The following is a 25,836-nucleotide window of genomic DNA, read 5'->3' as shown; positions in this document are numbered from 1 at the left end:
GTTTTTTACGCTGTCTTTGGGCACGTGGGGCTTATAGGTTAGTCTTTTTGTTTTATAGATCTCTTAAGGACAATGGTTAAAACTTAGCTTTCATAGCGGGGCCTCCTAGAAAGTCCTAAGTCACTGGTAACATGGCTCAGAGGGGACAGTGGGCCCTCCCCCCTCTCCTTCCTGTCTTTGGTTCTCTAGCCACAAGACAAGCAGTTTTGCTCCGTCAGGCTCTTTTGCCGTGATGATGAGCTTTCCAACTGTCTAATGGCCTCCTCTAATCTTCGACTGGTATCTCCAAAACCGTGGCTCCGAGCCCACCCTTTATTTCTATGTGAATTGGTTATGTGAGCTACGTGTTAGAGTAATAGAAATACTGAGTAATTGAACGGGCACAGGGTGTGTAAGGCACGCTGCCCCTGACTCGCAGGCCTGGGTGGGGCTCGGGTCCCTTTCAGTTTGTGGCTTTGTGTTTCATGTTGGAACTTATTTGCAAAGTTTGGGTCAGAACTGGTGTTTGCCAGGCTGTTGGTTTATAGTCATTTTCTCGAAGCTTCTGATCCTCAGGGGTGGGGTTTGGGGTGGAGAGTGGAAAAACACATGGTTACAAGGTTGCTGGTTAGGTGAAATCTTTCTCGTGAGAAAGTGTGCTATGTATAGCACACTTCTAGAACTACACACTTCAGAATGTATTTAAAGAGAAGCCTTTGCATTTATTTATTGTATATATTTACATATATATGTATGATGCGTGTGGGTTGAGGTGAGCACCGGCTACATATGTATGAGATCAGAGGGATTGGTTCTCTCCATGTGGCTTCCACGGATTGAACTCAGGTGATCAAGCTTGGCAAAAAGCACCCAAGAAAGAAGTGTTAAGCTGTACCTGGCATTGCAGGCCTGTAATCCCCAGCTCTTCAGAATGCTGAAGCAGGAAGGTGGCAAGTTCAGGGTCAGCTTGGACTACAGACTAAGTTCAAAGCCAGCTTGGGCACCTTAGAAAGACCTTATTTCACAATACATAGGAAAAGCAGGCTGCAGAGATGGCTCAGCAGTTAAGAGCACTGTCTGCTCTGCCAGGAGTCCTGAGTTCAATTCAGTTCCCCCACAATGACATGGTGGCTGACCACCATCTAGAATAGGATCTTCTGCCTGCTGCTGGCTTGCAGATGTGTATGCAGATGGGGTACTCATATACGTTATTTAGTAATCTGTTTTTTAAATGGGGGAGCGCTCATTTGGAGAGCATTACATGCATGTAACCCTAAATTCAGTTCCCAGTACCACTCCTCCTACACATCAAAAAATGAGTTCTTCCCGTCTCTGAATATAATGATCTGATGCCCAGGGCACAAAGGTTGACTGTTTCTGTCCTGTGCTGTCTCTCACCAGAGCTTCTGTCTGTGTGTTACTTGTTTCTTACAGTTCCCCTCCTGAGACAGTCCATGCCATCTGCAAACAGATGCAACTGTATGCATTTTCCCTTTTACACAAATTGTAGAATATTATACATTCCCTCTTCTTCTATGCCCCCTTTACAAACATGTTTACTTTTATGTGCATTGATGTTTTGCCTGCACCTATGTCTGAGTGAGGGTGCCAGATCCTCCAGAACTGGAGGTACAGACAGTTGTGACCTGCTATGTGGATGCTGAAAATTGAACCTGGTCCTCTGGAAGAGCAGCTGGTGCTCTAACCACTTAGCCACCTCTCCAGCACCCCTGGCTTCTACTTTTTTTTTTTTATTTTTTTTGTTTGTTTTGTCTTTTAGAGACAAGTTCTCACTATGTAGCCTTGGCTGGTCTGGAACTCACAGAGATCTGCCTGCCTCTGCCTCTGTAGTGCTGGGATTAAAAAGTGTGGTTTATTCACTAATGTATAGTGAAGCCATAATTAGGGTATCTAATCCAATGCCGGTGGCTGCGTGGATTATGCTAATCTGCTTTTGAAAATTATGCTACACTAACTGACTTTTTTTGAGGTCATAGCATGTGGTATGCTTCTATTTGTGGGGTAAATTTCTCCAAGTGGTACTGCTGGGCCAGAACATGAGTGGCCTTGTCTTTTTACTGTTCAGTGTGCCGATGGACATCCACAGCGCTGTGTGAGAGAACACCGGCTCCTATTTATTTATTTATTTATTTATTTATTTATTTATTTATTGGCTCCTTCTTGGCCTCCGTTTGAACTCATCTCACCTTCCTTGGACTCTGTTGGAAGCTAGGATGCTTAGTCTGCCCTCTGACGCACTTCAGGGTGGGTCTGTAGCATTTTCCTCTGGGAGCTAGAAGAGCAGAGGAGTGGGTTGAGAGAGAAATGCAAGGTGATCCCACCCCCTCCTCCCTCCTCCCTCGCCTTTTGTTTACATCTAGAAAGCTGGGGTGCCTCCTCAACTCATGTGGAATGTGGGCTGGGGCCTACACCAGCTGTTGCCATACCTAGTCCCATGTGCTCTGTGGAGCAGTATGTGTCACTGAGGAAAAGACAGGGCATTGAAGGTGTAGACTTATTTATGCCACGCTAAGTAAGACATCTCAGGGTGGCGGGGATAGGTGCTGGGCACTAGCCCCATGGTGGTGTGCACAGCCAGCAAGTGCGTGTCTGTTAGTTTATTGCCCAGCCCTCAGGTACCTGCTTTGCAATATCTCCAGGCATTGCCAGTGGAAAGACTCTCAAATGAAAAAACTTAGGCTTGTTTGTGGGTTATCATCAGAAATCACTGGGGAAAACCAACTTATGGTGGTCTCTGTGAGCTGTAATGCCGTACAGTGTTAAGATTTTTATTTGGCATGTTAATGATGAACCCATTGAGATGTTTCAATTATTTTAAATAAGTGGAGAATTTTCAAATATGTAGGCTGTTAGTAGTAGTATACCAATGTGCCTATTGGTATAATCCTGGCCAGAATCCACAGGATCTTCACAGTGTATCGCTGCCAGCAGAGGGCTTGGTGATAACCCGGAGTCACGTTGTGGCTTGTGATGGGACCCTAAGTCACCTCTGGCTCATTGACTGTAAAGCTCTACATAATGTGGAGCCTTCCGCCTCACTCATATCCTGCACACAGTCCAGGGCTGAGAAGTCCACCCACTTTTTGTCTATCCCCTCAGTCTGTCTCTAAAACTTTCCCATCTCCCCACGCTAAAACTCTGTGTTGGAGACCAGCTCCCCTTTCCCTTCCCAGAGCCCCTCCATTTTTGTTCCCTGTCTCTTTGAATTTGTTACCCATCTTAAGGCCTTTCACAATTTCTGTTAAGAGTAGAGAGAATGAATTTCACAATTCAGGGTGGCGCCTTCCCTCTAAGCCTGGCCAGCTTATTAGCCATCTCAGGCCTTCACTTCCTGTATATGATGTAGCCATCAGTGCCTTTTGATGCTGACGTGAGCTAATCCAGGCACAGTGCTTACAAGGGGGATCCAGGAGGAGGAGCAAGGCTCAGATGATGATAGTTACGATCAAAGTGACGAGCATGTCCCCACTGGAGTTCATTGTCCTCAGCGGTTCCTTCGGGTCAGTGACTGTCTGTATTGCCTGTGGGTGGGATCATTTGGACACCCTTAAAAAAGAGTAATGCCCAGGTGTGGTTCAGGAGAGTCTTGGTTTAACTGGTCAGGGGTGTGACCTGGGCTTGAGGAGTTTCCAAGAGTTCAGAGGGTGTTCTTTAATGCTTACACCTCCCTCCCAACCCACCTACCCTAAATAGGAGTGAAAAGAGGTTAGTGGGAACAGGAGAAGTGGACCTTGTTGAACTCAGTTCCTGGGAGCGATTCCCCTGGCATAGTCACCAGGATTTCAGCAGACCAGCAATTCCTCCAAAGTTGCTGCTGGAACCTGGAGCCTCAAAGCCTTTACTGGAGCAGTTCTCTTGAAGTGGAGTGATGAACAGCCAGACAATACCAAGACCCAAAAAGCCCCTGCCTCTTGTTTTGGATATATATGTATATACTAGGATGCCTTTCAGCTGACAAAAATCCAAGCCCCCACATGAGGTGGTTCAGCTTATTATTATTATTATTATTATTATTATTATTATTATTATTATTATTATTACTGTTTTTCGAGACAGCGTTTCTCTGTGTAGACTTTGCTGTCCTGGACTCCCTTTGTAGACCAGGCTGGCCTGGAACCCACAGAGATCCACTTGCTGGGATTAAAGGCGTGTGCCACCACGCCTGGTTCTGGTGGTTCAACTTCTAAGTGGATAAACATCACCCGTTCTCTCACAAATCCATTCTCCATCCCACACTTGGGATCAAAAGAAAAACATGTTTACATCCACCACAAGAGGGAGAACGCACCCTGCTCTAAGAACTTCTGTTGTGCGGGGCATGTGGGGCGTAGGGTTACACTGTCTGTGGCGCTAGGTAAACATCACGGAATGCTCATATTCTGAACATCATCATTCAAGACAATGAGTTCAGTAGGAAATAGATGTTCCAGTTATGGAAATGCAGTATGTGCTGTGAATTCTTATGTGGCTTGCCTATGGGAGAAAGCCCAGAGAAGTATCTGCCAAAATGGCATCATAGGCACCAACCCACTCTTCTGAGGCTCTTGGTAAGGTAGACATCATGGGGCCTTGAGATCCTAGCAGAGGTACCCAGGCACCTTCAGGAGATGCTTTCTGGCAGGAGGAGAGATGACATCTCAGGCTGCATGAGGACCGCTCAGATTAGGAGGTACACTGGAAGAATTAACATGGTGGGCTTGGCATGAACCTCTGCCGGGGCCTTGGAGGAAGCTGTACAAGCCTCAGACCCCCGTGGGTCCCAGCCTCCCAGTGAGGCAAAGGCTGCTGCTGAACTAGAACCCAGAATTTGGTTGCTGGTCTCTTCACTGCTCTTCCTTGTTATAGGGAAGCTGTGGGCCTGGTCACTTGCTTCTCTGCGCCTCTTGGCCTCAGTAGGAGGCCTTACTTAAGTGGGGCCCAGAGGAGATGGAGGTGACTGTGTTCACACTCCAGCTCCGGACGGGCTTGGTAGAGAAATTAGCTCAGAGATATCAGCTACTGCCTGGGCATTCTGCAGGAAGCCATGCATCACCCTCCGCTGTATGTAGTTAGTGCTGCTAGAGTTTATTCTGTTGCCTCAGAAGACTGCACAGAAAGCCTTCATCTATACATCTAGGGGTTTGGTAACCCAGACAGGCACTGTGGTATCGCCCCAAATCATGTAGCTCTGAGGCCCTAAACTCCCAGGCATAAAGACTAGAAGGTCTTTAAGTGCTGTATTTATTTCTCATGTGCCGGTGCCTGATATGGGGTGGCGGGGGTGGGGGGAGGGGGGGCGGGCAGTGATGGGTGTCAAGCATGCATGCAAAGGTCAGGAGACAACTTCATGGTGTTGGTCCCCTTCTTCCACTTTTCCAGGAGTTGGCTCAGGTTGCCAAGTTGCATGGCGAACACTTTACCTGCTGAGCCATCTTGTGGGTGTGGCTGATGGGTCTTAACTGCTTAACATGTTATATTACGTTATGTTACGATACGGTTGTGTCCCAGTTTGGGTGTCAGAATTTTAAAGTCCCCCCCTAATAACTTGTGTCTTTCTGAACAAATGCAAGCCAATCATGAGCACAGTGTAAGATTCCTGAAGCAGCAGTCTGCCAACTAGTGGTTGGCGGGTGCTAGGCAACAAAGACGCCAAGAAGGAAAGCTGCCTTATTAGCTTCTTAGTGGGCAGAACCAGTGCAGGGGGATTATTGCAGAGTCCTTGGTTGTCCCGTCTTCATTCTTTTAGTCTGTAATGACTTCGATTTCAGAGAGTGCATCGAGGAGCATGTTCAGAGACTGACGTTCCTTCCTCAGCAGGCCCGCTGCTTCCATCGGATTTAGCTGTCGTATGTCTCAGGTTGTTCTAAGTCGGTGACTTAGGATATGTAGTTGAATGGTGCCAGTTAAGCCTGGTTTGTTTTTAGCCCTTGTTTCTATTGAATGCAACAATATAAAAAAAGAATCATATACAGAGGTCAGGAGAAACTTACTTCAAGCTTGCAAGGCCTTTTTTTTTTCCCTTAAGATTTGTTTACTTTATGTATATGAGTGCTCTGTCTGCATGTACACCTGTTCACCAGAAGAGGGCATCTGATCCCAGTATAGATAGATGGTTGTGAGCCACCACGTGGTTGCTGGAATTGAACTCAGGACCTCTTGGAAGAGCAGGCAATGCTCTTAACCGCTGAGCCATCTCTCCAGCCCCCTTACAAGGCCTTTTAATAGCAGTATATACTACAGATCCCCAGGTGTCCTAATTCAGGCTCTGTGTGTACTAACAAGTGACAGTTGTTTCTGTGATGTGACGATCAAGGTGCCTATGGATTTGGTTCCTGATGAGGGCTCTTTTTGGTGTATGGGTGGCCACCTTCTTTCTGTCCTCACATGTTCATGATAGTCTCTTTCCGCAGTTCAAGACAAATTAGAGTATATACACTCAATTTTACCAGGGGCAGCTCTCTGGTGGGTTTACTGGTTCCAAGGAACAGGGTCAGGGAAGTTGCCATGCAGAGGGAGACAGAGCTGGAAAGTTCAGGGCAAAGGGCAGGGTATATTAGCCATGCCCTGTAACAGGTAGGGACTGAGGGATGCTGGGAGAACCTGGGGCCAAGTCCTGTTAGTTAAATGGGCACCTCATCTGCTTGCCCTGGGTCTGAATCCCCCAACAGCTCAGAGCAGAGTGGGAAGTCTCTCATCTTCACAGCTGCTGATACTATTATAGAAGTCCAGTGCCCCCGCCCCCAGACCTCACATGATGTTAATTACCTCCCAGGCCCCATCTGCAGACACTGTTGCACCGAGGGCTAGAGATTTAGCATCTGCATTCTGGAGGAAAGCCAGACATAACAGACTAAGGAAGAGAAAGTGTATGGTCATCTCTGCTTACCCTCAGGATCCCCATCTCTGGATCCAGCCAACTGAAGATGGGACCTCTATTCAAGACTAAATTATGAGGCTGGAGAGATGGCTCAGAGGTTAAGAGCATTGACTGCTCTTCCAGAGGTCCTGAGTTCAATTCCCAGCAACCACATGGTGGCTCACACCCATATATCATGTGATCTGATGCCCTCTTCTGGCCTACACTTGTACTTGCAGGCAGAGTATTGTATACATAGTAATAAATAAATAAATAAATCTTTTTTAAAAAGAACTAAATTATCCTCATCTGTAGATGAGACTTTAAGTCACATACTATCTTCACTTTTTTTAAAAAAGTTTAAGAGATGGAGGGAGTGAGAAATATTAAAAAGAAATTGAAGCTAGCTATGGTCCCACATGCTTTTAATTCCAGTACTAAGGAAGCAGGGGCAGGCAAACTTCTATAAGTTTTAGACCAGCCTGGTTTGCATAGTGAGTTCCAGGCTAGCCAGTATTACATAGACCCTATCTCAAACTACAACAAAGCCAACAAAAGAACTTGTGTTTGTAATCTGTTCTGAACATGACTTCCTTTTCATACCATTAACAGCACAGCAACTGTTTGCATGGTGTCTGCACTGCCTATGCTTGTTATTGTGAATAGTCTAGAGGTGATTTGCAGTATAGCACAGAGGAGTGGTGCTTGTATGCCTGCACCATGCCGTTTTATTTATGAGACTTGAATATCTGCAGGTTTTATACCCTTGGAGGTCCTGGAGTCAGTGTCCAAAGGATACTGATGAAGGACTAAGGGAGCCCATCAGTAGATGTGGAAACAGCGTGTGGGGCTGGAGAGGCAGCTCAGCCCTTAGAGCTCTTGTTACTCTTCCACAGGACCTGGGTTTGGTCCCTAGGACTCACACGGCAACTCACAACTCTCTATAACTTCCATTCCAGAGGAACTGATGCCCTCTTTTGGCCTCAGTGGGTACCAGGTACACACAAAATGGACAGAAATATTCAGACATGCACATGCTATATATACATACACACAGGCAGGCAAAACACTCATACATGTAAAATAAAAATAAATGAAGTCTCTATTTATTTTATTTATTTATTATTTAGTTTAGTGTTTTTTGTTTTTTTTTTTGAGACAAGGTTTCTCTGTGTGTACCCTGGCTGTCCTGGAATCACTCTGTAGACCAGACTAGCCTCGAACTCACAGAGATCCACCTGGCTCTTGAATTCTCTCTTTAAAAAGAAGTATTTGAGCTGGGCGTGGTGGTGCACACCTTTAACCCCAGCACTGGGGAGGCAGAGACAGGCATATCGCTGTGAGTTCAAGGCCAGCCTGGTCTACAGAGTGAGTCCAAAACAGCCAAGGCTATACAGAGAAACCCTGTCTTGAAAAACCAAACAACAACAAAAAAGTATTTGACAACACCCCAAGTGTAGTAAGAATTCTCAGCAATCCAGAAACGAAGAGTTTCCCAGGTATGGTAAAAAGATATTTGCAGAAAACAAAATAACAACAACAAAATGAACGTTCATGTTGGCACCAGGCTTCATGCTGAGACGAGGAAGAAGGCAGGAACATCAGCACATCTGTTCCTAGCACTCTCATGCCCCATGGCCCTGGGGATTCTAGCTCCTACGGTACGGAAAGAAAGGGATAAAGAAACTTATGGGATGAAAACCCACCTACTTGTGGGCAGTGGTCATGGCTGTGCGACACTATGAATCAATTTGGTGCCTTTGAATTTTACACTTAAAACTAGGTAAGATGACAAATGTTTATGCTGTTTATAATTTACCAAAATAAAACAAATCACAAAAAGAAATTGACCCAGGAAACAACAGAACATATGAATGGTCTAATTCCCATGGAATTCTTAATATTCCTGCTCTACCTCCCTGGCTAAAGAAGTTGTTTGTTTGTTTTGTGACAGGGTTTCTCTGTGTAGCTTTAGCTGATCTGGACTCACTTTGTAGACCAAACTGACTTCAACTCACAGAGATCCACCTGCCTCTGGCTCCCTGAGTGCTGGGATTATAATGTGCACCACCACACCTGACTGACACATCACATCTTAACCAGACCATAGGTGGCAAAGACAGTAAGACTGAAGAGCTGCCTAATAACAGGGCAAAATGTAATGGAGCAGGTGGTGATTCCTGACTGGCCAACAACTTCCATTACTGGGCTAGCCGTTTAGAATAACAATAAGCATCAATAATTTGGAGATGTTATTTGGAGCACATATTTAATAACCAGTTATTTCTTTTTTTGTTTTGTTTTTTTGTTCTGCCTCCTGAGGGCTGGGATTAAAGGCGTGCGTGCCACCACGACTGGCTAACACTTTCCACCTGAACAGGAGTTGAACCCTGGACCCTCAGATTGAAAGTCTGATGTTCTACCGACTGAGTTAATCCAGGCTCTTCAGTTATTTCTAATAATTAGATTTCGATGAAAAAAAATTCCTTTTGTGGTGACACAGTGCTTTTCATACTTAGGCTTCCTTTAAAAATGCCCACTAGCAAAACGATTAAAAATAGTTATATAATTTAATTGACTGTTGAGGATTCCATCATCTCCTACAATAGGAATGATCCTTAGTGATAAGGCCTCATCTGCATGTGCCTTTCATGAACTGATGGATTGACAGACGAAGCATGGTGACCCGGTACGTGATGTCTATGGAAGATAACCCCCCTCCCAGCTAGCTGTAGTTTAGCACCCCCCTCCACCATAAGAGCAGTAAATCTGGGGTCCTATCCTATTAGAATTAGAAATGGGTTTCTTTAAGGATAGAAAAAAGAAACTGGGCGTGGTAGTGCATGCCTTTAATCCCAGCACTTGGGAGGCAGAGTTCCAGGCCAGCTTGGTCTACAAAATGAGTCCAGGACAGTCAAGGCTACACAGAGAAACCGTGTCTCTAAAAACCAAACCAAAACAAACCAAAACAAAACAAAGATATCAAATCTTGGGGCTGGAGAGATGGCTCAGAGTTCAATTCCCAGCAACTACATGGTGGCTTATAACCATTTATAAAGAGATCTGGTGCCCTCTTCTGGCCTGCTGGCTCATATGAAGACAGAATACTATATAAATAATAAATCAATCAATCCCAAATCTTGATTCCAGCATTTGGGAGGCAGAGGCAGAGCATCTGTGAGTTTGAGGCTAGCGAGTTCTAAGACAGTGAGGGCTACACAGAGAAATCCTGTCGTGGGGGGAAAAAATTCCAAAACTAATTTGCCTGGGACTTACTGTCCTCATCCAAATCAAATTCTCAAAGGTATTTTTCTAAGCTGTGTGTGGTGGCGCATGTCTGTGATCCTGCCACCCACAGCAGGAAGAGTCAGAATTCAAGGCTGCAAAACCAGTTTGAGGCTAGCTTCTGAGACCCTGACTTTAAATAAATAAACAAACAAACAAATAAACAAATAAAAGTTTCCCCATTGACATGTCATGTTTCTAACACATACATGCTCTTAATGCTTTGGGTAACACACAGACACTACTCACCTCCAACAAGGGCTGCCTGAGTCTCATCTGGTGTGTGTCTGGCCATCTCCTGAGGAAAAGATTCACTGTCTTTCGCATTATAGTTTGCCCCGTGTGGGCCACGTCTACCCATCTGTTTCCTTGCAGCATCCCCAGTTAAAATGGCTCTTAATTGTTTTATTCCTTTGAGCCAATGACTTCCCCTTTCCATGACTTCCCCTCAGCCCTATCTGCCTTTGCGGTCTAGTCTCTTCCACTTTGTTCCTTCGGCTTCTTCCCAGGTCGCTATGTGGCTCTGGGCGGAGGGACGTCATTGAGTGGGTCTGTGTTGCTTAGTGACTAAGTGACAGCCGGCACCCATGCACCTCACTCTTTAGGTTTGCTGGCAGAACATCCAGGTCACCCACGAAGCTGTGTCGCTGTTCTAAAAAGTAAATAGGACACAGAGCTTTTAAGCAGGAGCTGTGGCCTGAGTGGATAAGCGGATCAGTGACCAGGGTTTGCATGATCTATGCATCCGGACTTTGGGAGGCTTTGGGCGTCTTCTTTTACCCTTTTCTGTAGGTTGTGGTTCTCAAGTGACCCCGAGTCATCATTACTTGAGGTCCAAACCTTCTCAAAGAGTCCAGCTAGGAGGCTGAGCTTCATGTCTGATCACATACGCCTCCACTTGCCTTCCATATTTAGTTGGGCTTGGCTTCCTGTCTGTGACCTCTTGCCATCCTCATTGGTGGGCGACCACTATCTTAGGGGGGACTCCTCCTCCTGCAATGTCCCCTGACAGCCCTCCCTGCTTCTCTTACTGGACAGGGATCATTTTGTTCCCTTTTCCAGTCACCAGTGAGAATAATTTATGGGATGCCTGCTGGCAGGGAGCTGCTCGGACGTTCCAGCTGCTCAGATGATGCGTCAGCTCTGTAGATGTCTGCCACTGTGGGACCCTTCTGTTAAGGTCAAAGGCTGGCATTTCTGGATAGCCTCTGAGCTCGGTATAAGACAGTGGACTCAGCTGGGAGGTGGGGGCACATGACTTTAATCCCAGCACTTGGGAGGCAGAGGCAGGCGGATTGCTATGAGTTTGAAGCCAGCCTGGTCTACAAAGCAAGTCCACGGCAGCCAGGATTACACAGAGAAACTATCTGGAAAAACAAGCAACAGCAAAGATGGAACTCCCTTTCTCAGCTGGGTTCCCTTTTCACCTGATCTGGGGAACCCCAGATCTTCTAAAGAGCATCATACAACCCTCAGGGGGATCACAAGCCCAACCTTTTCCTGGGGATTCCTAGAAACACCCGCCCTAGGAACACAGTGCTGTCCCAGAATTGTTGACAGTGGAACGGCCTTCCTGTGGCCACTGTCTGACAGCACCTCCAGGCTGCGTTTACTCTCTGGCTGCCTGAAGTGAGGCAACCTGAGCCTCTCCCTCACCTTGGCTGGATGAAGGAGAAATGAAGGATGTAGCTCCTCCCACTCTCCTGGCCTACGGTGGCCTCTCCTGAAACTGCAACTGGGAACCACTAAGTGGCCCAGAAGGGTTAGACAGCTCATCACTCCTTGTACACTAGGATCCCCAGAGACTGTAAAAACACCCTCCCAGGACCCCACATAATGTTGATAGCATTTAACCCTTTGGTGGTTATGTTTTGGGTTTATTAGAAGATTGTAGGTAACTTGGGGCTGGAGTGATGGCTCAGTGACTAAAAGTAGTTGATGCTCTCGCAGAGGACCAAGGTTTGGTTTGCAGAATCTACCACTATCAGTAGCTGCAGTTCCAGGGGATCAGGTACCTTTTTCTGGACTCCACAGACACCTACATACATTTAAGGACACCACCGGTACACATAAAGATAAAAGTAAATACATCTTTTCAAAAGATTATAGGTAAATCTAAAGCATGAACTAGTGGGCTAAGTGAGGGGCCGTCATGCTGACGGTCCTGCCCTCCTAGTATCTGTCTCTCAGATTTATTAGAAATGCAGATTAGGGCTGGAGAGATGGCTTAGAGGTTAAGAGCACTGACTGCTCTTCCAGAGGTCCTGAGTTCAATTCCCAGCAACCACATGGTGGCTCACAGCCATCTATAATGTGATCTGTTGTGCACTGTATACATAATAAATAAATAAATCCTAAAAAAAAAAAAAAGAAAAAAAAAAGAAGAAAGAAATGCAGATTAGTAGGTTCCAGCCAGACTGAGCCAGGGACTCCAGCAGGAGGCCCAGCGATCCGTGTTGCAGCTAGTTCTCCGGGAAATCCTAATGCCCAGAGGAGAGGAGAAACTATTGTCCTTAAGTGTACTGTTGCTGCAAGGAGCTGCAAAGTTTATTTGTAGCTTGTGAATATAAGTGCCAAAGCATACAGGAGAAATGCCCTAGCTTGGTGTTACACTGATGACACTGAGGAAGGCACCAAGAAAAGTGCCGCTGGAGGAATAGCCCTTGCTTGGGCAAGCCCAGTCTGACAGGTTTAGCCTAAGGGACCCTTTTTGGAAGACTTACCCTAGCCCCTCCTCATCTTATCCTGTGTTACCACCTAAGAACTGGTAGCTGCAATCTCTGTTTCCTGAAGTCAATCCGGTTGTGATCATTTGAATCAGAACCGCCCCCATAGGCTCAGGGAATTGGCACTATTAGGAGGTGTGGCCTTGTTAGAGGAAGTGTGTCACTAGGCTTTGAGGTCTCAGGAGGTCAAGTCAGGTCTAGTAGCTCACAGTCACTTCCTGCTGCCTGTGGATCCAGATGTAGACTCGCAGGTACCTCTCCAGCACCATGTCTGCCTGCACATGCCATGCTTCCTGCCATGGCAGTATTGCACTGAACCTCTGAACTGTAAGCCAGCCCTAATCGAATGTTCTTGATAAAAGTTGCCGTTGTCATGGTGTCTCTTCACAGCAATAAAACCCTAAGATACCAGTGTCACAGAACTTGCTCCAGTGTCCCCATGTTCCAGGAGCCCTGGGCCTCTTCAATATGGCCTTCCCACCACCCAGTGTCAAACTGATTCACCACTCATGGAAAGTACCTGTTCTTTCAGGAGATCACGCCCCTGCTGGCCACCAAATGCTGTGACTGTGGGCGTGGCTGGGGCCATGTCTTAGGAATGAGAGGAGGACAAGTGTGGAGAAGGGTGTGTCTCTAGAGAGGAAGACGTTCCAAACAGAAGCACAAAGTGGGAACTTCAGAGCAGATTCCAAAACGGAAGCAGGCACGCAAGGAGGGGGCTGCCGAGTGGGGGGCCTTGGAAACCAGAGCTTGTGTCTTCATCAGGCCCATAGGACATTGCAAATAGCTCCTGGCTCTTTGCTGTGCCAAAGGTATCTGTCGAGGAGGAACAGTGGTTGGGTGTCTCCTTAGCCTGGGGGCTGACAGACAGCGGAAGTAGGGAAACCCACAGCGGATGGAGGATTGTGCTTCCTTCTTCTTATCTCGAGTGTGGGTAGATGTGGAACCCGCTCTTGTTTGATAGATGAGAAAGCAGCCTTAGGTAACTGTCCTACACAGTCACCAGGCATTGCTAGCTCTGACTGAGATCTGTCTGGTGCCAATAGCCCTAGCCTTTTACTTCTCAACAGAAAGGCGCTGGTGACTTTGGGTTAGGACGCCTCTGTAGTCCAGGACATTCTGGCTCTTGTAGTTTCTAGTTGCGTTCATGGGTGTGAGAATGGCTTGAACTTATCCACTCCAGCTAGAGACTGGCTGCCCGAGCGGCAGGCCTTTGCTTCTCAGTTAAGTCCAAGTCAGGAACAGCACCCATGTGGCAGCGTGTCACCACCTGCCCTATCTACAAGACCTTAATCCTGTTGTGAGGCTCACCCGCTCACAGACCAATCCACTGGGGATTGGGGCTACAGCACAGGAGAGTTCCTCCTCCTTACCCGTCCGCGCATGACTGTCCAGGGCTCCCTGGGCTGTGTCTCTGGGTCTACCTTCTTTTCAGGCAGTCTCCCAACCCCCAACCCCTGCCCTGCTCTGTTTTCTTGTTTAAGGCGCTTGTTGTATTTGGCTACAGTGTCTCTGTCTGTCCCTTCAGCACACACATTCCTCTCTCCCACAGCAAGCCGTCCTGAAATTCAGAATGCCTTAGAAAACTCTGGGAAGGTCGTTTAATCAGTGTTAAGGTATGAGGTCATTCACAACAACATGTGATGACAGCTAGAGCCCGAGCCTGGGCCCAATGTGTAAAACCCAGTCATTTTCCTCCATTTGGGCATGGCGGACACCTCATAGAATGGGTCAAGGTTAAGTAGCCCATGGCAGATGGAGAAAGGTCAATCCTTTGTCTTATTGCCGACCTTGCCCTTTTTGTGAAGGTTTTTTTATAGCCTAATTCTTAGGGAGTAACTTTGTCCCTTAATTAAGAATTCTAATTTTAAAGCAAGCTCTGGCCTCTTTCTCTACAGACTCATTCTACTGTTTTGATTGGATTTCATGCCCAGGGATTAAGATCCTCTTTGGCCTGTTGTTCTCTCCATGGCTAGTTATCGTGGCGAACTGGAGCTCATAAACATGCTTATCTCACTAGAATATCAACGAAGGCAGAGGGTTCTCACTGAGATGCTGAGCTGGACACAGGACCTGATGAGCCCCTTCTCCTCAGTTGCCATAGTCACTTGAACTTTCATCATAGTAAATCCCGAGAGAAAACAAGATGTCTCTGGGAGAGCCTGGAGAGGGAGGAGCTTGGCCAGGTCAGTTCCCCGGATGGAAGCTAATGTACACTCAGCAAAGTACACTTTCTTTTGGGTATCATGCACCGTGGGAGCCCACAGACTTCGTACAGCTGCAGAGAAGGGAGTGATCCTGTCTGTGACTCTGCTACAGGGCTGAGAAGCTCATCTCATCAAAGTGTCAATCCTACCGGGCAAGAATAAGACCACTGCCATATTTTTTTGAGCTAAATTTCAAGCAAGTTTTATTAAATGCTGTACAGGGTGAGAGACACTGACCTGTCCATACCCAGGATTACCAGTAAAGTAATTTATGACTAAACTACTTTAGTCAGAAGCTTGCAAACACAAAACCCACAGGAGTATGTGTATTTCTCACCTTCATCCATTCAGGGACAAGCATACTTCCTGCTGATGTACTTCCTGCGTATGCACCTCCCACCTACTTCCTGGGCGGTTGGGACAACCAATCTTGTTTATAGAAGTGAAAATACATGCCTTGTTATCTTACATGAACAACAGCCCCCAACATTCCAGGAAGTACCTATCCTTGGACTAGTGGGGCTTAGAGGTTAGAGGCATTTTGTTAGATCTCAGAAGCACAGTAATTTAAATGTAAAACATAACCTTAGCCATCATAGCAGTCTACAGGGAACACCCGGGTGCCAGGTAGAAAACCTGAATAACTGCAACATCACCATAGTAGAATGTTGGACCAAAACCCAGCAACAAACACATCACAAAAAGAAAAGCCAGTGATGCTCTGTTGCTTAACGTGCCTGAGACAGAGTTGAAACAATAGTCTGTGTGTTGCCTCTGGCAACACAGGGAATGACAGTGTAATTAAAGGCAAAGGAAAAATAAATGACAAATTCGAAAGAAGAGTTAGTTCTTGGGGGCCACAGAGAGATCTGGAAGGCAGTCACTGGAACAGCAATGGTTTCTCTGAACTTTTTTTTTTAATAGTTGGCAGATATGTAGATTTTTATTTTTATTTTTATTTTTTGCTATGTGGATCTTAATATACTATATTTTTAAGTGGCTGATTGCATAATTTTAAACTCTGTTTTTAAAAGGAGGTTGAGCCTTTTCCACCTCTGCTTGGTTTTATGGGGTTATTGACTAGATCTTCATGATCCTGGTGGGTTTGACCTATCAGATTCATCATCACAACCCTTCACTACTTCATGACATTAGCACTAGTGGGAAAACAGGAAGACAAGAAAACCTACATTTTGCCACTTACTTGCTGCTTAAGAATAAGATGTACTGGAGAGATGACTTAGCAGTTAAGAGCACTATCTGCTCTTCTAGAGGTCCTGAGTTCAATTCCCAGCAACCACATGGTAGCTCACAACCATCTATGAGATATGATGCCCTCTTCTGGCGTGCAGGTGTACATGTGAATAGAGCACTGATATACATAAAATAAATAAATCTTTTTTAAAAAAAGACTCTTAAAAAAGAATAAGATGTAAAAATTATGACATAAAAATTATGCACTAAGGACATCTTTGCTTTTTAGACATTATTATTATTATTATTATTATTATTATTATTATTATTATTATTGGTGGTGGTGATGGTGATGATGTGATGATGTTTGGAAACAGGATTTCACTATGTAGCCCTGGCTGGCCTGGTTCTGAGATCCATCTGACTCTTCTAGGATTTAGGTGTGCACCACATTTTACCCCCTTGGTCAATTACAATGCCAATGGCCAAAGTTGACCAAAGCAACTTGAATTCTGGATAAACTGGTTGAGTCTCTCCTGCCAGAGCAAAAGGACCCCTGGGGTTAGGGGGAGGGGTGTTCTTAAAAGCTGCTGTGTCCTCTTTGCTTTAGTGCCCTGCCCCCTTGTAGTACCTTGCTCTAAATCAGTTGTTTCTTTTGCATTAACAGCATGGCCGGACCCCCTTGCACCTTGCTGCCAATAAGGGTCATCTCTCTGTGGTCCAGATCTTGCTGAAGGCTGGCTGTGACCTCGATGTGCAGGATGATGTAAGTAGAGACAAGCATCGGTCCTTCCGGAGACGGGTTGGCGGGGAGCCTCTCTGCAGTCCTCAGTGCAGATGTTGGCAGTGTGAGGAGGGAGGTAGTGGGTTCTTGCCAGAACAGTTTTGGCTCTAGACCTGGGCCTGTGCTGGCAAGAGCTTTCTTGGGAATACCTGCTAGGAGACCCATTCTCAGCAGCAAACTAGTTTGCTGGAGGCTCTTCCACTGTGGCTCACCCCATTAGCACTGGAGAGTGGAGTATCTAAGGGCGTTAGCCCGTGTCCTATCTCAGTGCAAAGGACACGCTCTGGCAGTGTGTGTGGGAAAGACCCACCGGATGAGTGTGTCATTGATCAAATTTACTGCTGAAGAAAAGGTGAGGCTTAAACCCACCCCCGCCCTTAATCTTAATTTTTCTTAGTTGCATTTGGTTGGAAGTCGCATTCCAACTGAAAAGGGGGAAAGGACTTAGAATGCAAGAACAGGTCCTCTAGAAAGAGGTCACTGTAGTTCGGTGCTATTGCTGAGATGTGACGCTCATCAGCTCGCGCAGATGTCTGGAGAAGGCTCACACTGGCTCCCCCAGCAGCGTCTATCAGGTCTGAGTCTATGGCACTGCCAAGTAACACTGTACAGCACAGAGTCTCATATAAATCCTTGGTTATACTTGAAGCTTACTGAGTCACCAAGGGTGTTACTCTCACAAACGCTGATTTAGCTGTACACTGGTGATTTTCGCTTTAGGTCATAACACTATATTTTTCTACACTATAACTAATATAACATTCCTGACGCACATGTTTGAATAATCTAGTCTTCTTTTTGATAATTAAAGTTCTTGCTTGCCACTGTGGTGAGGTCACAATGTTAGGCATGCACGCCAAGCCATCCAGACCAAACACCCCTGCTCAGGTCCTGAGTCTGAGGCTTGCTATGGTCGGGACAGTATGTTGATGTTTCAGGTATGGAAGAAACAGGGCAGGCAAGAATTCTCATAGCACAGCCCTGGTGAGCCTGGGCAGAAGGAAAGCCAGCCCTGTGTTTAGCTAAAAACACCTCTCTCTTTTGAGTTGCTGGGGCCTTTTACATCCTTTCCTGCTTCACGCAGACCGTGCATACCTTGCTACTTCTATAATGTGAAATAACATAACACTCCACAGAGTAACCACAGCATGAACACTGGCAAGGGTAGGACTGATGAAATAGTCAGCTGTTTCCTTACTGTGCTGGCTTATCATCAGCTTTGAGATGTCTACAAGAATGCAGATAAATTGCTTTATTATCATTAAAGAAGAGGGGGAACTTGACTATAGAGGTCTCAGTTTAGAAGTTCCCTATCTGGGAGGTGGGTAGAAACGCAGAATGTTGACTTTATAAAGATTTGTTTATAACTTCATATTCTACAGAAACTGATCTGGTAATATCTGAGACTTAGAGGAAGAATGACTTCCAGTGGCCTGGAGTGGGATTATTATGAGTTTCAACCCGTGGAAACCAGTTCTTTACAATCTGCAGCTCCAGGAGCAAAGTCGGTCTTGTTTTCCGCTAATCCTATCAACTCTCAGTGGAGTACAAATGCCATCTCCAATTGGTCCATGAGTAATCACATGACTCCTACCGGAGACATAGTCCAGGACCCCGTGGCCACAGTAAAAGTCATGAAGGAAGACAAAAATAAGAGAAAGCAGAGAAGAAAGGCTAGGAAGGACCCTAGAAGATCTGAGAGAGAAGAGGTCAGCACCCTGCTCTGCGTGCTTTGTGTAGGGCTTGCTTACAGCATCTTTGCTTGAGCCCCCTCCTCTCCCCCCCCAGGGGGGGCTTCCTCCCAAAAAGGGTGTGCTCCGCCCTTGCACGATGGGGGCTCTTTCCGTGAGCAGGCTTTATTTTATTTGTTTTTGTTTTTTCGAGACAGTGTTTCTCTGTGTAACCTTGGTTGTCCTGGACTTGCTTTGAAGACCAGGCTGGCCTCGAACTCACAGCGATCCAGATCCACCTGCCTCTGCCTCCCAAATGCTGACGTGCGCCACCACGCCCGGCCAAATAACTTATTTAATTTTATGTGCACTGGTGTGAGGGTGTCAGATCACCTGGAACTGGAGTTACAGACAGTTGTGAGCTGCCATGTGGGTGCTGGGAATTGAACCCAGGGCCTTTGGAAGAACAGACAGTGCTCTTAACCTCTGAGCCATCTCTCCAGTCTGATGAGCAGGCTTTAAATACCCAGTGCTCTTTACTGTATAGGAAATGGAAATACAAATATTTTAGACAAAGATTTAGAATTCAGGGTCAAACGCTCTACAGGGAGAAACACTGAGGCTGGGGAAATCAAGGGCTGTCATGTTTCAGAATGCAAACAGCACTGCTGCTGCTGCTGCTGCTGCCAGTGTTTCTTTCTTTGCTTCTTCTCAGTTAATCATTCAACAAATAGATCCTGGGCGGCTTAGGGTCTGGCCTCTATGCTGCACTCTCAGCTTGCAGAGTGAGGCAGCCCCAACCTCCTTTTGGAGACCAGTGCTAAGCTTAACTGGCTTCAGAAACCGGAAGCAGCTTGCTGTGCAGGCAGAGAGCCCTTACAGCTTGAATTAGCTAGCTATCCTGGGTGAGGCTTGTCAGTGATACAAGAGAATTACATGTCATGACTCCTGACACATAGGTAGGGATCACTAGATATTGAGTGAATATTGAGAAAATATGTTGAGAGAGCTAGTTTTTTGTCAGCATTTCCTTCAGTTTCCTGGTTGATACAGGTCCTATTCAGACAGGGTTATGCCAGAGTTGCTGCATGGGTCCATTACAAGGTCAAGTGTATGTTTCGTATTGTTTGGAAGAAGACAAGTAGCTAGTAATATATTTATAATAATAATGCACTCCCAGCACTGGGGGTCTGGATTTAACTGTGTTGTGTGTTCTAGAGAGAACGTAGTTCCACAGATGGCTGGAGGCAGCTCCTCATCTCCGTATTTTGTCTCTCTCGTCTTGGTAACCTAAGATGACCTAGCTTCTAAGAGTGGAGGGAGTTCTTAGCCAGTTGTCTGGAGCCAGTCTTCTAGCCACGTGAGCAGTGCTGTCGGTCCCACCATGAAGAGCAGACCAGGGAGTTGTTGCAGAGCAGTAATAGACATAGGAAGCAAAGAGCCAGGCTCTTACCAGGAGGGACAAAGCCAGAAGGGGACTTGGCTGCTTGGTCAGGGTTGCAACTGAATGGATCATCTGGCTGCACACAAGTGTCAGATCATCATCATCTTCTTCTTCTTCTTCTTCTTCTTCTTCTTCTTCTTCTTCTTCTTCTTCTTCTTCCTCCTCCTCCTCCTCCTCCTCCTCCTCCTCCTCCTCCTCCTCCACTCCTCTTCCTCCTCCACTCCTCTTCCTCCTCCACTCCTCTTCCTCCTCCTCTTCCTTCTCTACCTACACTTCCTCCACAAGGTTTCTCTGTGTAGCCTTGGATGTCTTGGACTCTCTTTGTAGACCAGGCTGGCCTCAAACTCACAGAGATCTGCCTATTTCTGCCTCCCAGAGTGCTGGGATTATAGGTGTTCACCACCATGCCTGGCTCAGATCTTGAATCTTAAAAAGAAAATAAAAAATAAAATTAAATTAAATTAAAAAAAATATATATATATTGTTTAATTTTGCTTTATGTGCATTGCTTGAGGCCACTAAATCCCTTAGAACTGGAATTACAGACAGTTGTGAGGTACCATGTGGGTGCTGGGAATTGAACCCAGGTCCTTTGGGAGAACAGACAGTGCTCTTAACCACTGATCCATCTCTCCAGCCCCCCAGATCTTGAGTCTTGACAATCCATTTGGGAATGCTTTTCTAAGAAATCTGAGAGTTAGGTTAGTTGCTTGTTTTTGTTTTTTGTTTTTTAAGACATGGTTTCTCTGTGTAACAAGCTTGGCTGTCCCAGACTCGCTTTGTAGACCAGGCTGGCCTTCAACTCACAGAGATCCACCTGCCTCTTGATTTCATGAGCAGCTTATGGAACACAGTGAAATCTTTGACTTGAATCAAGCCCTTTGTGTGATGGTTTGACAAGCCCTGCTTGTTGCTCCCACTTTATGCAGAATGCAGAATGCGGTTTTCTTCTGAAAAGGTTGTTCCGATTGACCCAAGGAATGCTTGGCAGAGTGTCTGTCATTTGTGGATGATTAAAAGGCCTCTTCTATTGGGACTCTGGCTGAGTCAGTACTGAACTCACGTGTCTTGTCGAGAACAATCTTTCTTGTCATTATTTTGGGAAAACCATGACTAATCTGATAGGGAAAGGAAGTCTAATGGGTTTTTTTTTGTTTTGTTTTGTTTTTGTTTGTTTGTTTGTTTTTTGGTTTTTTGAAACAGGGTTTCTCTGTGTAGCCTTGGCTATCCTGAACTCACTTTGTAGACCAGGCTGGCCTCAAACTCACAGCAATCTGCCTGCCTCTGCCTCCTGAGTGCTGGGATTAAAGGTGGCTGGGACTCTGGCATTATCCCATCTGAGTTGCTTGGGCTCCTCTCCTGCAGCCACTTTTCAGTGCCACGTTCTCCTTTTGACCACAAGGTACACAGAAAGGGCCCTATCCAAGTTAGATGCTTGGAGGGTGAACAGGAAGGAAAGCAGCCCAAATCTAATTTGCAGTGTGATAATAGCTAACGATGTCAAGGAGAGAGTTGTTGAGAGCAGTACAGGTTACACCACAGTCATGGGAATGGGGCTTCCTGACCCCAGCACTCTGCAAGTCATCAAGTCATCAAGTCATCAAGTAAACGTGGAGAAAAGCTTGTTTAAAAAAAAAAAAGGCATCCCTGTTCTTGGTGCCTTCTTATAGCTTAAACTTGTAATTGGTAGTAGTTTTTCATCATATTTGAAGTTATATGCGTTAAATATTAAAAAGTTGAAAAGTGGTGGTGCACTCCGCCAGCTCCAGCACTTCGGAGAGACAGAGGCAGATGGATCTCTGTGATTTCTATGCCAGGCTGGTCTACCTAGCAACTTCCAGGACAGCCAGAGCCATACAGAGAAACCCTGGCCCCCCAAAAATAATAGGTACTTTGACAGTTATTGAGTCCCTGCAGTCACCAGTGACTAACCACAGCAGACAGCAGCACTATTCTGTAGGCACAAGCATCATTATTTGGAAGGCGATTTGAGAGGCACATTATATCCATGCCAAAACAAAGACAAAGCAAAACAAAGAACACCAGCTGTAGCTTCCACACTTAGTGCCTATCACCTCTCTAGCCGCAGGTTTCTGACTGAGTTTATGGTAGCAGCTGTGGTTTTCTCCTATGGAGCAGGCTTCAAATCTAGTCAGAAAGCAGGTGGTCACCCTCCTGTTTTAGTTTTTCTATTGCTGTGGAAACACACCATGACCAAGGCAACATATAAAAGAAAGTGTTTAATTGGGCTTATGGTTTCAGAGTTAGAGTCCACGATAGCATGGTCGCAGGAACAGCTGAGAGCTCATACCTTAATCCTCAAGCAAGAGGCGGAGAGAGACCACACTGGGGATAGTTTAAGCGTTATGAAGCCTCATACACCTTATCTGACAAGGTCACTCAGCTGTTTCCAAACAAGTCCACCAACTGAGGACCAAGTATTCAAGCCTTTCCCTCTCTGGGGGCCAGCCCACGCACAGCCCATGCATACCGCTGCACGCCCATACCGGGCTGGCCGCTGCTGCCCAGTGGCGCGTCCTGCCTCGGACACTGTGTCTCAGCTGAAGAGGACTGTGATGTCAGCTCTCCACTAGCCACCTAAGGGTCTTCAAAAGAACAAGGAAGAAAATAAAAAGCACTCCTTACAGATTAAAAAAAAGTTTTTACTTATTTTATGTGCATGAGTGTTTTGCCCACATGTAGTTATGTGCACTGCATGCATGCCTGGTGTCCATGGAGGCCGGAAGAGGGCAGTAGGGCCTCTGGAACTGGAGTTACAGACAGGCATGAGCTGCTATGTAGAGCAACAAGCCCCCTCCATATGGATTTTAAAAGAGAAACTTTTTATTTAAGAAAAGAAGGTTTGATGTTATTTTGCATAGCCAAGTCTGGCCTTGTCTTCACGATCCATGTACCTTTGCCTCCTGAGTGTTGGGATTGCAGGTGTATGCAAATATACCCAGCCACATGTGTGTTTGCGTTGGATTGAGTGGTTTTACTGTGGTAACACACACATATGCGCGCGCGCGCACACACACACACACACACACACAGTAACATGGAACATATTTTGGTACAATTCCTGGGTAAAGTCCTGCATGCCAGTGACCACAATCTATTTCCAGAACTTTTCCTCTTAGATTAAATGTCTTTAATGTGTCTCTTCGTGGTGAGTCCCGGTGAAGTCAGTAAGTTTGACTCAAGCTACCACAGCTTGTGGTGCAGCCCTCCCAAAGTTGCTCTTTGCTGTCCGTCTCCTAAGTCTCTCCTGCCTCTCTTAGCCTGAGTTCCAGGGAAGCCCAGGAGTATGTACTTGCCCCTCTGTGCTCTCTCTGGAAAATACTAAGGTAAATCATACCAGCTGAATCATAGACTCCCAAAGGAAAGAGAGCCCTGGCCCTGCCTTTTTCTATGAGGGTCCTGAGGCCCTGCAAGCTATACACAACTGTACACAACTCACTCTCCTGATCCTCCGAAAACAAACACTGCTCACCCATCTCCCCTCTCAAGCCCTGACCTCAGGCTTGACTTGGCTTTGCCTTAACTTGACTCCTGAGTACGTGCCAGAGATGAGCCCTGTTCCTCCGAAGCACAGAGCCCAGCGTCCTCCATTACCATGGCCGCCGCCTCACCTTGGGGCTGTGTGTTCATCTGCTTTGCTATGGGTAGTGGGAGGGGTCAAGCTCTGTTCTGGCGCCTGAAGGAGAAAAGCCCAGGCTCTGATTGTCAGGGACGGGTTAGAGTGCAGCATAAATCAGCAGGAGGAATCTCAGAAGTATGTAGTAAGAGGCTGCAGTCCTGGACTCCTCACACCCCTATGCTGCTCTTGGCTAGTGCAAATCAGTGAACAAATTACACACCTGTCATCAAAAGCACCACCACAACTGGGGAGTGATTCCTCTGTAATCTGGGCCTGAGGAGTTTATGAGAAATAAAGATTATGAGAGTTGCTGGTTGAACTGTATGACACACACAGCCTGGCCCCAGGCATGTCTTCACTGGGTAGCAGGGAAAGAGCCTGGCTCTCCTAAGAGGTACGTCTGAGGCCAGCAGCTGTTGTTGCTATTGACACAAGATCCCTTCCAGTGTACAAACAAATTGCTCTGTCTACAAGCATTGTTTCTCCACTAATGGGACCCCAAAGCTTGCCTTGCCTATAGTGACCGAGCTCTTCTGCAAGTAACCAGCTTCCTCCTCCAGGAGATAGGAGGCACCCCGGTGCCTGGCTTATGGGGGCTGCTAGAGAAATCTGCTGTTCTTGCCTCTGTGTCACTTTGTAGGGAGACCAGACAGCCTTGCACCGGGCCACGGTGGTGGGGAACACCGAGATCATCACAGCGCTTATCCGGGAGGGATGTGCCCTGGACAGACAGGACAAGGTGAGTGGCATGGTAAAGGCTGCAGGACCCTGTGGAGCTGAGGAACCGGCCTGACTCACTGCTCCCACCGCCTGGATTTCTCTGAAAGAGTCTCTGGGATCCCAGTGGTTGTGTCTATTTAGAAATCCTGCCCACTGTTCTGTGGCTCCTGCAAACAGCTGAAGTCCAGGTACAGGAAAGGAAAGCTGGAAGTCAGGACTTGGGGAAATCTACTGAAAAAGAGGCCCCTCAGAGGCTGTCTCTTTCTCTTTTTCCTTTTTGTTTTCCCCCTTGGGTTTTCAAGACAGAGTTTCTCTTGTAGTCCTGGCTGTCCTTGACTCGATTTGTATACCAGACTGGCCTCAAGCTCACAGAGATCCTCCTGCCTCTGCCTCCTGAGTGCTGGGATTAAAGGCGTGCATTACCACGCCTAGCTAGAGGCTCTGTTTCCTAGATGATCAAGCAAGTTAGTTTCATTTTTTTCAGCTATTGAAGGAAAAAAAAATTTAACTGAATCATTTCTTTCTTCTAAGAAGCCAGTGATCCATTGTATATAAACCTGATGCTTTTAAATTGTCAAATCTTTTTTTAATATAATTTATTTTTATTTTATGTTCATTGGTATTTTGCTTGCTGGAGTTACAGACAGGTGTGAACTGTCATGTGGGTGTTGGGAATTGAACCTGAGTTCCCTGGTAGAGCAGCCAGTGTGCTCTTAACCACTTAGCCATCTCTCCAGCCCCAAATTGTCAAATCTTAAATTGTAGATGTTTGTATTTCAATGCAATACAGCGTTTGTCTTACCACCAACCCTTCCCCCCCCCCACAGCTCTTTGTTAAAGTGTGACATATGTGCAGAAAAGGGCACAGACAGTAAGTGTGGCAGAAGATTCCTCGGCGCATCTAAGGGCTCTGGGTCAAGAGGGTTCCCTTACAGCCCAGAGGCCTTCCCTGTCTTGCTGTCTCTTTCTGCCACCTCTCCAATAACGGCGCCATCTGGGCCTCTTTCCCTTCCCAGCGGTGCCCTGCTCATGTCTTTGGAGCCCTGGCTCTCCTTGCGTGGGTGCCCGGTGCGTTGGGCTTTAGCTCTTTTGTGCGCATCTCCAGATGTACCCAGCTGGAGAACGTACTCTCGCCCTGTGCGTGAAAGCCTGGAGCTACATGCGCTCCTGTCAGCCCATCTTTCATTCCCTTTGTCAGAATCACTTAAGTAAAAAGGAGCCATTTTATTAGATTGTATTTAAAGTCATGTAGCTAGAAGCCTTGTTTATCTTATTTATAATCAGTGTTTCTTCCGTGGCTGGTCGTTTAGAGTCCTGGGGGTTTTATACTA

The 25,836-nt window shown here is 46.4% G+C and overlaps 1 protein-coding gene across 7 annotated transcripts in view; it reads left to right on the top strand.

Annotated features, from left to right (window-relative positions):
* The window catches only part of ANKRD6 (ankyrin repeat domain 6), a 161,642-nt gene that overhangs the window by 109,440 nt on the left and 26,366 nt on the right, over window positions 1-25,836 (top strand). For all 7 annotated transcript variants that reach the window (XR_014780602.1, XM_084789090.1, XM_084789093.1 and 4 more), the window contains 2 exons: window positions 16,915-17,013; window positions 24,426-24,524. Coding sequence is in view for 6 of the 7 variants with exons in the window: in XM_084789090.1 (XP_084645216.1) it covers window positions 16,915-17,013; window positions 24,426-24,524 (198 nt within the window). In the remaining variant the exon portion in view is untranslated. The remainder of the gene's footprint in view (window positions 1-16,914; window positions 17,014-24,425; window positions 24,525-25,836) is intronic.

This window comes from Acomys minous, assembly GCF_964271855.1.
Source record: "Acomys minous genome assembly, chromosome: 1".
Lineage (NCBI taxonomy): Eukaryota > Metazoa > Chordata > Mammalia > Rodentia > Muridae > Acomys > Acomys minous.
The sequence above is the reverse complement of the archived record's forward strand: the minus strand, read 5'-3'. Positions and strand labels throughout refer to the sequence as shown.